This window comes from Amblyraja radiata, chromosome 34, assembly GCF_010909765.2.
Source record: "Amblyraja radiata isolate CabotCenter1 chromosome 34, sAmbRad1.1.pri, whole genome shotgun sequence".
NCBI lineage: Eukaryota > Metazoa > Chordata > Chondrichthyes > Rajiformes > Rajidae > Amblyraja > Amblyraja radiata.
The window spans coordinates 21,398,619-21,412,214 of NC_045989.1; the positions used below are offsets into that span (position 1 = coordinate 21,398,619).

The 13,596-nt window shown below is 44.5% G+C and overlaps 1 protein-coding gene across 3 annotated transcripts in view; it reads left to right on the plus strand.

The window, feature by feature from the left end:
• atp8b4 (ATPase phospholipid transporting 8B4 (putative)) overlaps positions 1 to 13,596 on the plus strand; it is a 147,774-nt gene that overhangs the window by 107,951 nt on the left and 26,227 nt on the right. For all 3 annotated transcript variants that reach the window (XM_033050630.1, XM_033050631.1, XM_033050629.1), the window contains exons 16-21: positions 667 to 832; positions 1,759 to 1,947; positions 2,317 to 2,432; positions 5,879 to 6,043; positions 9,051 to 9,162; positions 12,815 to 12,920. In XM_033050630.1, coding sequence (XP_032906521.1) covers positions 667 to 832; positions 1,759 to 1,947; positions 2,317 to 2,432; positions 5,879 to 6,043; positions 9,051 to 9,162; positions 12,815 to 12,920 — 854 coding nt within the window. The remainder of the gene's footprint in view (positions 1 to 666; positions 833 to 1,758; positions 1,948 to 2,316; positions 2,433 to 5,878; positions 6,044 to 9,050; positions 9,163 to 12,814; positions 12,921 to 13,596) is intronic.

Sequence of the window (13,596 nt, forward strand, 5' to 3'; positions counted from 1 at the left end):
CCGATCGCCAGCCGAACACTTAGCCCATTGTGCCATCTGTCGTCCCAAAACATACAGCATTGATCCACAACCTTTGAAGATTCAGGAAACGATACTTAGTGCTGGAGTAACTCAGGAGGTCAGGCAGCATCTCTGGGGAATATGGATAGGTGACGTTTTGGGTCAGGACCCTTTAGTTTAGTTTAGTTTAGTTTAGAGATACAGCATGGAAACAGGCCCTTCGGCCCACCGAGTCCGCACCGACCAGCGATCCCCGCACACTAACACTACTCAACACATACTAGGGGCAATTATTTTTACATTTATACCAAGCTAGTTAACCTACAAACCCGCGCAGATCACAGGGGGAGAATGTACAAACTCCGTACAGACAAGCACCTGTAGCCAGGATCGAACCCGGGTCTCTGGCGCTGTAAGGCAGTAGCTCTACCGCAGTGCGCCCTTCTTCAGACTATCCATGTTCACCAGAGATGCTGCCCGACCAGCTGAGTTACTCCAACACTTTGTGTCTTTTTTTGTAAACCAGCCGCTGCAGTTCTTTGTTTCAGCAACTCTGGAGGGCATGGGCAGGTAACGCATCAGACCATGTGTGCTGAGATGTTAATCCTGATCTCACTGTTACGTTACTTGCTTCTCATTCCTTTTTTCTCTTTCATTTTTTTGTAGAAAACCTGCCCGGTGGATTTTTCATTCAACAGTCTAGCAGATAACAAGTTCAGGTTTTACGACACCAGCCTGGTGGAGGCGATAAAGCTGGGAGATCCGTCAGTGCACGAGTTTTTTAGGCTGCTCGCTCTCTGCCACACGGTCATGTCAGAGGAAAAAAGCGAAGGTAAAATTAGTCACTAACAACCGGGTAAACAAAGCCCAAACAAGGAAGTGCTGGAGGAACTCAGCCGGTCAGGCAGCATCTGTGGAGGGACATGCGGAGAAGACGTTTCGGGTCGGAACCCATCCAAAGCCAGCTCTTCTGAGGGTGTGGCACAGCTGGCAGAGCCGATGCCTCATGGCGCCAGAGACCCAGGTTCGATCCTGACCTTGGCTGCTGTCTGAGTTTGCATGTTCACCTGTGACTGTGTGGGTTTCCTCCAAGTGCTCCGGTTTCCTTCACCCCTGATGTGTAGGGTGTAGATGTGAAAGTAGGACGACATGGAACTAGTGTGAACTTAGATTAGTTTAGGGATACAACCAACCCTTCAACCCACTGAGTTCACGTCAACCATTGATCACCCTTTCACCCTAGTTCTATGTTATCCCACTTTTACATCCACTCCCCTAACGCTAAGGGGCCAATTAACCTACAAACCCGTTATTTTGCATGTGGTTGATGGTTGGCATTGACTCGGTGGGGTGAAGAGCCTGTTTTCAGACAGAAAACACTAAACATTAATAAAACATTAATGATAAAACACCATTGATCAAGCATGTGAACCAACAAAATACCTGATCAAAGGGAGGCTACAGATTTTTGGCTGTTGAGTAGAGCAAGTACTCGCGGATAAAAACTGTTTTTATGTCTGGCTGTGGCAGACATAAAAGTTTACGAAGGTGAACTTAGTAAACTAGAGAGTCTGAAGAAGGGTCTTGACCCGAAACGTCACCCATTCCTTCTCTCCAGAAGATGCTGCCTGTCCCGCTGAGTTACTCCAGCGTTTCGTATCCATCTTAAGGTAAACTAATCCTCTACTGAAATTGTAGCAAAATTACAATGCAGTGTTCTATACGTCAATGACTAGTCTGGTTGGGTTTGGTTTTCAGCTGAACTTTGTTACCAGGCGCAGTCGCCCGATGAAGGGGCCTTGGTCACCGCTGCAAGGAACTTTGGTTTTGTCTTTCGATCTCGAACCCCAGAAACCATCACCATCAACGAGATGGGCAAACAGGTCATCTACCGCCTGCTGGCCATCTTGGACTTCAACAATGTGCGAAAGAGGATGTCTGTGATAGGTGAGGCGGATCCACACTATAATGCCTTGTGATCGGCACAAAATGCTGGAGTCACTCAGAGCGGGTCTGGCAGCATCTCTGGAGTAAAGGAGTGGGTGACGTTTCGGGTGGAGACCCTCAAGCCGAAATGTCACCCGCTCCTTTTCCCCAGAGCTGCTGCCTGGCCCGCTGAGTGACTCCAGCATTTTGTGTCCATCTTCAATGTAAACCAGCTTCTGCAGTTCCTTCCTACACACATAATGTCTGGTGCATTTATTGCTTTCCTACGTAATTATTATTCCCTGCTTAATTTTGTTTAAGCAAAAATTTAATTTAAGTGCGACCTTTTTTTGTGGCATTCTTAGTAACTTTACGTCCTCTTGTTGCTAGTTCAAAATCCTGAAGGGCAAATAAGACTTTACTCAAAGGGAGCTGATACCATATTGTTTGAAAGGCTTCATCCATCCAATGAAGAATTGATGTATGTGACCTCGGATCACCTCAGTGTAAGTGCCTCCTCTCTTCTCCGCACATTTATTAGTTATTGGGGTTGGTTATTGAAAAACATAATGATGATTAAGCTTGACCCGAGCAGACATCGTTGCAATAAAACAAATATTGGATTCTGCTTTCGTTTAAACTCTTCTGTGCAGACGTGTCTTTGTGATGCAGGCAGTGTGGAAATGGCAGGGCACACGGCTTGCTGATGGGATTCCAGTCACAAGGTGGTGCCAGAATCAAAAGAAGGCAAGAACAGGATACAAAGCGCTGGAGGAACTCAGCGGGTCAGGCAACAGCAAAGGGTGCAGAGAAGATTGCCAGGACTCAAGGACCTGAGCTATTGGGAGAGGTTGAGCAGGCTGGGGCTTTATTCCTTCGAGCACAGGAGGATAAAGGATGATCTTATGGAGGTGAACAAAATCAGAGAGGAATAGAGGAATAGATTGGGTAAACACACAGTCTTTTGTCGTGCATAGGGGAGTCGAGACCAAGAGGACATACGTTTAAGAAGAGGGGTGGGGGAGTTTAATGGGAACCTGAGGGGTAACTTTTTCACACAAAGGGTAGTGGGTGTATGTAACAAGCTGCCAGAGGAGGTAGTTGAGGCATGTACCATCATTATGTTTAAGAGACATTTAGACAGGTCCATGGAGAGGACAGGTTATGGGTCAAGATTGGGCAGGTGGGACTAGAGTAGACGGGGCATGTTGGCAGGCGATGGGGAACCGACGTGGTCACGGGGAGAACGTACAAACTCAATAGAGACAGCAACCCTAGTGAGAATCGAACCCAGGACTCTGCCGCTGTAAGGCAACAACTAGTCCGTTGTGCCCCCATGCCACCCAAAGTGTAGAGGGAAACAAATAGACGACGTTTCAGGTTGGGACCCATGTACATGACGTGCTGAGTTCTTCCAGCGCTTTGTTTTCTGTTTGAAGAAGGATCCCAACCTGTCCACTCCCTCCCCAGATGCTGCCTGACCCTCTGAGTTCCTCCAGCAATTTGTGTTTCGCTCATGTTTTCCCACTTCTGCAGTTTCTCGTGTCTCCACAGTTCAGACACTGACTACCAAAAGAATGATCTGAAGAATTTAGTGATGGCCTGAGATTTGATCAGACTGCTAACCTGCCAAATTGCATTTTGATTCTTGCCAAATATATTGAGTTTGGGCTCCTGATGTTTACCTGATGGAAGTGCAAGTGCCATGGTAGTTGATTTGTGTAGATCTTTGACACCCTAGACATGAAGACCTTTGAAACCTTTGAAACAATGTTTATTTTTGATTGATCAATAGACAATAAGACAATAGGTGCAGGAGTAGGCCATTCGGCCCTTCGAGCCAGCACCGTCATTCAATGTGATCATGGCTGATCATCCCCAATCAGTACCCCGTTCCTGCCTTCTCCCCATATCCCCTGACTCCGCTATTTTTAAGAGCCCTATCTAGCTCTCCCTTGAAAGCATCCAGAGAACCTGCCTCCACCGCCCTCTGAGGCAGAGAATTCCACAGACTCACCACTCTCTGTGAGAAAAAGTGTTTCCTCGTCTCCGTTCAAAATGGCTTACTCCTTATTCAGAATTGATCAGAATTTGAAAAACCATATCGCCACAGAAAAGCAAATGTCACTGTTAGGTAGAACCATGGTTTGAAGGTCCCAGAACAATTGCCATCATCAACTTGGTGTCTTTGCTTAGAATTATTTTCCTGATCGCAATAGACTGCAGGCTTCGAGCCTCATTGAAGTTGTGTCAGTGGTTAAAACTGCCACTGTTAATGTGGAGAAAATGAATCTCAATTAATCTTCGTTCCATTTGTTTCCTGGAGTATGGTTTTAATTGTCATGCTGTGTTCTGGAGATGCACTTCAGAAACATTAAAATATCAGGACTAATCCTCAAGTGAGTGTTGCAATGTGATATTTTACATGAAGGGCATTGAAACCATGGAGATAATCAGCAGGGGATGGGAATTGATACAATCATCTTGCTCTGTGTTTATAGGGTGTTCGACTAACGCAACATTTGACATGCAAAAGCTTTGTGTGTCTGTGTCCGTGTCTCAGTTCCATTCAGTTCAGTTTAGTTTATTGTCACGTGTACCGAGCTATAGTGAAAATCTCTTGTTGCGTGCTAACCAGTCAGTGGAAAGACTATACATGTTTACAATCGAGCCATTCGCAGTGCACGGATACATGATAAGGGAACAACGTTTACTGGGCAAGGTAAAGCCAGTAAAGTCCGATCAAAGATAGTGCGGGAGTCACCAATGAGGTGGATAGTAGTTCAGCATCACTCTCTGGTTGTGGTAGGATGATTCAGATAACAGCTGGGAAGAAGTGTTCAAGAAGGAACTGTGCAGATGCTGGAAAATCGAAGGTACACAAAAATGCTGGAGAAACTCAGCGGGTGCAGCAGCATCTATGGAGCGAAGGAAATAGGTGACGTTTCGGGCCGAAACCCTTCTTCAGACTGGGAAGAAACTGGGAAGAAACTGTCCCTGAACCTGGAGGTGTGCGTTTTCACACTTCTGTTTTATTTGCGTACATATTACGGCGGCACAGTGGCGCTGCTGGTTAAGCTGTTGTCTCACAGCACCGGAGACACGGGTTCGATCCTGACCTGGTGTGTGCCTGGTCACACCTTTAAGATGCATGTACACATCTATGTGGTCTTTCATGCATGTGCACGAGACAGGCCTTCATAGTGCCTGGGAGGTATGCAACAGGGCTAAAAGGCATCCCTCAATTATTTGTGAATGTTTTCATGGAATACGTACGTCTACCATCTAAAATTATTTACTTTGAAGCTAATTACCAGTCCTCTATAAGTATAAAAACAGACGCAAAGTGATGGAACTAACTCAGCGGGTCAGGCAGCATCACTGGAGAACATTAGAGTTGATGTTTCAGGTTGGGACTCTTGAGTCTGAATCTGGAGAAATAGTCTCAACCCGAAACATCGCCTGTACATGTTCTCCAGAGATGCTGCCTGACCCGCTGATTTACTCCAGCACTTTGTGTCTTTTTCTTGCAAACCACCATGTCCAGTTCCTTGTTTCTCCCTCTAAGTATAGTTGCACACACATCACCCTGGTCAGTAAACTCAATCTACAGTCCGGAAGCAGGGGTTTTTAACGCACTATGTATCAAATATGGCACAAACTGGATTTAACTTTCTGAAGATAGACACAAAAAGCTGAAATAACTCAGCGGGACAGGCAGCATCTCTGGATAGAAGATGTTGGGTAACAGTCTGAAGAAGGGTCTCGACCCGAAACGTCACCCATTCCTTCTCTCCAGAGATGCTGCCTGCCCTGCTGAGTTACTCCAGCTTTTTTGTTTATCTTAAACCAGCATCTGCAGTTCCTTCCTACACTTTAACTTTCTGAAGTTCATTTTCCCCACAAGGAAATTCTACTTTGTGTCTGATCCTGATTTTTTTTTTAAACGCAGGAATTTGCAGGGGAGGGATTGCGGACGTTGGTGCTTGCCTACAGGGACCTGGATGAAGCTTACTTCAATAAGTGGCAGAAAATGCACTACCACGCCAGCACCGCTCTGGAGAACCGTGATGAACAGTTGTCTGCGTTGTACGAGGATATTGAGCAGGACATGATGGTATGGGCGTGCAGGAAGTAATGTTATGCCTTGCATCTACACTCTCCCTGAACGATGTATTCTAATATGGGTGGTGCAGCGGTAGAGTTGCTGCCTCACTGCGCCAGAGACCTGGGTTCGATCCTTACAACGGGTGCTTGACGGTACGGAGTTTGTACGTTCTCCCCACGACCGCGTATGTTTTCGCCAAGATCTCTGGTTTCTTCCCGCAACTCCAAAGACAAATAGGTTTGTAGGTTAATTGGCTTGGTGTAAATGCAAATTTGTCCCTTGCGTGTGTAGGGTAATGTTAATGTGCGGGGATCACTCGGTGGCATAGACTCGGTGGCCGAAGGGCTTGTTTCCGCACTGTATCTCTAAACTAATCTAAAATAAACTAATTCTGTGAAGTTGAACTTAAGTAACTCACCACGCGTCTGACAATGTGGTGGTTTTCACCTCACTTTGGCAAAGACTGATTTATTTCACAATGTGTTTTTAAAACAGAGATCAGAGACATTAACTATAGTGAGAGGTTGGACAAAACTGGATTGTTTCCTTTGGGGTGTCAGAGGCTGAGGGGAGACTCGATAGAAGTATATAAAATCGTAAGAGGCATAGATGGGGTAGACTGGATAGACTCGGCTAGAATTTAGAAGATTGAGGGGGGATTTTATAGAAACTTACAAAATTCTTAAGGGGTTGGACAGGCTAGATGCAGGAAGATTGTTCCTGATGTTGGGGAAGTCCAGAACAAGGGGTCACAGTTTAAGGATAAGGGGGAAATCTTTTAGGACCGAGATGAGAAAAACATTTTTCACACAGAGAGTGGTGAATCTGTGGAATTCTCTGCCACAGAAGGTAGTTGAGGCCAGTTCATTGGCTATATTTAAGAGGGAGTTAGATGTGGCCCTTGTGGCTAAAGGGATCAGCGGGTATGGAGAGAAGGCAGGTACAGGATACTGAGTTGGATGATCAGCCATGATCATATTGAATGGCGGTGCAGGCTCGAAGGGCCGAATGGCACCTATTTTCTATGTTTCTATGGTAGACAGTCAGAACATTTTCCCCAGGGTGGAAATGTCAAAGACTATGGGACATAGCGTTATGGTCAGAGGGGCTAAGTTTAAAGGAGATGAGTGAGGCAAGATTTTTTTTTTACAATGAGAGTTGTGGGTGCCTGGAAAGTGCTGCCAGGAGTGGAAGCAGATGCGATTTATGAGGCCCAACAACATGCAGGGAATGGAGGAATACAGAGGCAGAGGAGAACAGTTGAACTTGTCATCATGTTCAGCACGGACATTGTGGGCCGAAGGGCCTGTTCCATTCCTGTATTCTACGAAGTAGTGAAATTATTAGTGTAGCGCGATGCTTGTTTGGGCTGCATTCACTTACTACACACAGCAGTGGGCAGACGAGTGGAGCAGTGACCTCTAGTGGCCATTTACATCACTTGCACAGAGTCTGCAACGTGTCATTGTCAATAAGTAACACGGAAGCAGATTTATTGAGGCCGGTGTCTGCGTTACCTAAAGGGGAAACAGCCTTATCTAGTCTGAGGAAGGGTCTCGACCCGATACGTCACAGACTCGGTGGGCCAACGCCCCTGTTTCCGCACAGTGTTTCTAAATCTAACGGTGCAAATTGTCATGGGCAAGGTCTGTTTATTGTCACGTATACAAATTAAGGTGCAGTAAAACTCGATTGCCATACAGCCATACTAAAAAAAAGCAACAAGACACACAACTACATAAAAGCTAACATAAACATCCACCACAGCGGATTCCCCACATTCCTCACTGTGATGGAAGGCAATAAAGTCTAATCTTCTTCCCCCTTTATTCTCCCGCAGTCGGGGGAGTCGAACCATCCGCAGTCGGGACGATCGAAGCTCCCTCGATTGGGGCGGTCGAAGTTCCTGTGGCCTGGGGCCCCCGAAGTCGGTCCCTAACCAGGGCCCGCGGGCTCCACGATGTTAAGTCCGCAGGCTCCCGTGGTTGGGGGACAAGGGGTTGGGTTTGTTCCATAATCTCTGCTCATAAAAGCATCACGGGATGCAGTTATCATTCTGCTCTACGTAGCTGCACCGATCTATAGTCTGTTCATCATGAAAGCCAGCAATGCATTGGTCTTAGCACTTTCAATCATTGGCATGACTTCTCAATGGAAGTTTCTCCAAAGTCCATTTAGATCTTCACACCTTCTGTCTTTTTGCCAACACCATTCAAAGTGGCATCATAAAGCTTTTTTAAATAGGAGTTATAGGATAGAAGTTACAAATATCATCAAACTCAGTGTTAATCATTCAATTTACTTATTTCAGAAAATAGTATACGGAAATCGAATGGCCGAATAGCCTACTCCTGCACCTATTTTCTATGTTTTCTATGAAATAAGCCAACAATATATCCTTGGTTCTCCACCACACACAACCATGAAGATGGTGATATATTGATCAATGTTTCATGGCCGAAGCCTAGTTTTAGATTAGTTTTTCATTTAGAGATACTGTATGAAAACAGGCCCTTCGGCCCACCGAGTCCGTGCCGACCAGCAATCCCCATACACAAGCACTATCATAGAAACATAGGAAAAAAGTGCACGGTAGGCCATTCAGCCCTTCGAGCCAGCACCGCCTTTCAACATGGCTGCTCATCCAAAATCAGAACCCCGTTCCTGCTTTCTCCACATATTCCTTGATTCCGTTAGCCCGAAGAGCTATATCTAACTCTCTCTTGAATACATCTATCCTACACACACCAGGGACGATTTACAATCAAAGCCAATTAACCTACAAACCTGTACGTCTTGGGAATGTGGGAGGAAACTGGATCACCCGGGGAAAATCCATGTGGTCATGGGAAAAACATGCAAACTCCATAAAGACAGCACCTGTAGTCAGAATCGAACCCAGGTCTCTGGCGCTGTAAGACAGCAACTCTACCGCTGCGTCACCGAGCCGCCCAAATGAATGTGAAAACAAAGCTTCTTTCTAAGTTTCATTAATTGTGTACCTAACTATGTTTAGTTATTAGGAGCCACTGCAGTGGAAGACAAACTACAGGAAGGAGTTTCTGACACAATTGCCAACCTCACCCTGGCCAACATTAAGATTTGGGTACTGACTGGAGACAAGCAAGGTATTGTAAATGGCAACCTGTACATTTTACCAAAGATTCATTTAAACTTTCCATTATTGCATTAAGGCGATTCTGACCTCTGTAATGTGCTCATCGGAAACAGCCAAGATGGCGGCCAACACAGGAGACCTTTTTGCGAGCTGGTCAGAGGTAGATTTGCAATCACTCATTACAATCGCTCCACTCTTTTAATTTTCTACTCCTACAATTGTACACTCGATTGTAATCATGCATTTCCACTTGCTAGTTAGCACACAACAAAAGCTGTTCACTGTACCTCGGTACACGTGACAATAAACTAAACTGAACTGAGATGGACTAGAATGAAATGACTGATTGCATTTTTTTTCACCTGTATTTTATTTTTAGATCGGAACAAAATATCTTTTTTGCTGGTTGACTGTTATAACAATTAATATATCTATCGTTTACAAACACGTAACTTTGGTTGAGAAAACTGAAATGGGATTGCATTGTGCACAAACATATGCATGACCATTGGGTCAATTGGATTGGATAATACTTGAGTAAGACACGAAGTGCTGGAGGAACTCAGCAGGTCAGACAGCATCTGTGGAAGGAATGGACTGGTGATGATTCAGGTCGGGAATATTCTTCAGACTGATGGGAGTGAGAAAGCTGGAAAAAGGGGAATGGAGGTGGGGCAAAGCCTGTCAGAAGAGTGAATAGAAGTGAGTGTGGGGGGGGGGTTGTTTGATTGGTAAATGGGTGGGGTAAGCAACAAAGGCTAGAGGTGAAAAGTGTCAGATAAGGAGAGAAGAGGAGCGGCGAAATATCATGTCAGAGAACAGGATGAGGGTGGGAGAGGACAGGAGAAGTGTGGGGATAATGAGAAACGTCGAACTCAGGGACGGGAGATGTTCGGAAATTGGAGAATTCAATGTTCATACCGCTGGGCCTTAAGTCACCCTTGTGGACTATGAGATGCTCTGGATACAGATACAAAGTGCGGGAGTTACTCAGCGGGTCAGGAGAAAAGGAATAGGTGACATTTTGGACCGAGACCTTTCCTCAGACTAGTTGCTGAATCGGGCCGAATAGTCCATTTCCGTGTTGTAGGCACTTGACCCACCGCCTGCCTCCCCACCTCCGTCACTTGCCCCTCATCATCCTTAGCCGCACATGGAAAGAGCCTGTCCCTGATCAAAGAGTATGATGGATTGAAAATCAATACAACATTTTCGCTTCCACTCGCTCCGCCAGTGCACAGTGGGTGCTCTGGCACTGACTGAACACATCCGTCTTCCATCATTGTCGGCGCGCCTGTCCTTGGGTAGCTGTGTGGATAATATCAGAGGAAGCTCGACTTGGCCACTACCGGCCGAGTCACATTGACTGATGTCACCCGGAGGACTCGCAGCTCGAAGCTTTAATGAGGCCATGAACTTGATGTAATCTTCCAATATGAACAATTGTTGAGGCACAAATGCAATCTTGTAGTGAGCGTGTAACGCAGTATTACCTTATGTAGATGGTTTATGTGAGAAATAAATTGGATTTATGACCACAGTGCAGCATATTGAGGTGTGACAGCTTTCTTAATATGTGTTAACCAAACTAGGAGATTGGATTGTCACTGTGTGCACTTTTCAGGATGGTACATGGCTGATGTGACCTAGAGGCGAGGCACATTAGATTTATCACATGTTACACACCAAAGCGATATATTTCCCCTGACAATTGATGTATTGATTGTCCTGAGAAAAATGACACTATTGTTGATTACCTAATTCTAGAAAAAGTGAAGTACGTTTGGATTCAGGATAAAACCTTGAAATATTACAAAATATGTTTACCCTTTCCATGACCTTTGGGAAACCGATCCAAATGGATCTTTTCTTTATGCTTTCTTTGTCCATATGCCCCACTGTGTGTGTGTGTGTGTGTGTTTTCCCCTTCTTTCCACCAACCAAGAGATAGCAGGCAATGTTATATTAATCCTGTCCAATTGCTTTTTATATGTTTTATGAGGGGAGAAGAAATGCCATTGAACGAGATTAGTGGCAAAGGAGCTCCACCGGTTTCAATTTAGATTATTGTCACGAGTGCTGAGGTACAGTGAAAAGCTTTTTGTTGCCTGTGAACCAGTCAGCTGAAAGACAATACATGATTACAATCGATCCATTAACAGTGTATAGATACATGATAAGGGGATAACATTTACTGCAAGGTAAAGCCAGCAAAGTCTGGTCAAGGATAGTCTGAGGGACATCAAAGGTAGATAGTACTTTTGGGCTTTGCTGAGAAGTTGTACTTCACAGAGCAGTGCAGAAAAGATTTATTTGGATCAAATAAAATTGCAAACGTTAAAATACCACGCACTTTTCCCAAAGACCAATTTATCCGTTTGCCAAAGAATTACTATTCGAAGTAATGCTAAATTAATTTTTTTCTTCTTCCCGCCCTCCCCCCACCCTCGCATCAGTCTGAAGAAGGGTCACGACCCGAAACGTTGCCTATTTCCTTCGCTCCATAGATGCTGCCTCACCCGCTGAGTTTCTCCGGCATTTTTGTCTACCTTCGATTTTACAGCAGCTGCAGTTCCTTCTTAAACATGCTAAATTAAATGTTTTATATGCAGAATTTGTAAATTCAGCAAATATTCATCTTTTCGGAAAATTAAATTTTGTTTGTGCAATATGTTGGAATAACTAGGAAGATTATGTGCACAGGCGATTTTTTAGGCAACTACAGGCGACTAGTTTGTCGCGCACATATTCGCCGGTGGTCGCTGATAGTAGTCACCTCAGTCGCGCAAAAAGTCGTAGCGTCTTTCTGGTCGCCGGTAAATTTTCAACATGTTGAAATATTTTCGGCAACAGTGGGTTTGACGCCAATGAGTGTAGCTTGACTTCCCCTGATGTAGGTGCTGTCATAGGTTGTCGCCAGGATGACGTAGGTTGTCCCTGCTTCGACTATGACAGTCGCCGGCAGTTGCCTGAAAAATTGCCAAGTGGGACAGGCCCATTAAACAACATCTGTGAATGGATTGGACGGATGAGATTTCGGGTCGGGCACCTTCTTCAGACTGGTGAAGTAGAGGGGAGAAAGTTTGAAAAAAGAGATGGGGTTTGTTCTTGGAGTCACTAAACACTGCAGATGCTGGAATCTTGTGCAGATTTTAAACAGACACAGACATGGATATGCAGGGAGTGGACAGATATGGATCATGTGCAGACTGATGAGATGAGTTTATCTCGGCACAAACATTGTGGACTGAAGGGCCTATTCCTGTGCTGAAATCTTGCTACACATTCTGTGTTCTAATGTACAGTAATCTTTTGTAGACGGCATTTACAATGAAGACGTATTTATAATTCAAGAAAAACCCAGTGGAACTTAATCCTGGTGAAATGAATAATTAATTTGCTTTGTAAATGCTGGTATTGATTATTGTAGATCAGCTTGTCATTAATTAATTAACTGGCAATTCATCAATTATTATGACAGATTAAGTGGTCATTTGTCTCAGGAGTCTTTGCGGTGTGCAAATTGGCTGTTAGGTTTGCCTGCAAAAGTTTGACTCCTCTCCAGATATCAGTTGGAGTTTCATTCATCATTCATCCTTTCATATATCTCTAAACTAAATACACTAAACTAAACTAAATATTACGTTCCTGTTTGCACACAGAGACAGCGGTGAACATTGGTTACTCATGCAACATGCTAACAGATGACATGAATGAGATATTCATAATATCTGGCCGCACAGTTCTCGAAGTCCGTGAAGAAATTCGGTAAACAAATCCTAAATATTTTTGCATGCCACAAATTATTCAAATTTATTAACGTAGCCTTTTCATTGTATTGGTTGACATGTTTGTTTTCACAATATTTTTGCACAGAATGATTACTGTTTTTAACTGCCCATATGCTTAAAATGAAAAATGAATAGCTTATGTTAAATGGATAGAATGTGTAAGATGGAAGTGCAGATACTGGTTACCGAAGATAGACACAAAATGCTGGAGTAACTCATCAGGTCAGGCAGCATCTCGGGAGAAAAGGAATAGGTGACTTTCCGGGTCAAGATCCTTCTTCAATTGGCTCATCCATGCTAACCAAGATGCTCCATCTCAATTGTGGATATGGAACATTTGCCCCTGTTTGGCCCATATCCCTCAAAACCTTCCCTATCCATGTACATGTCCACATATTGTTTAAATGTTGTTATAGGACCTGCTTCAACAACTTCATCTGGCAGCTCCATCTATACATGTGTCCATGTGTGGAAAAAGTTGCCCCTCGGGTTGGTATCAAACCTTTCCCTTCTCTCCTTAAACCTCTGCCCTCTAGTTCTTGATTCCCCTACCCTATGTGTTGTATTCACCCTGTAGTTCCTAGAATAGCATTTGCGACAAATCTATCATTTACCGAGGCAGCTTTCCACAGATGCCAAAACAATAGTTCCTT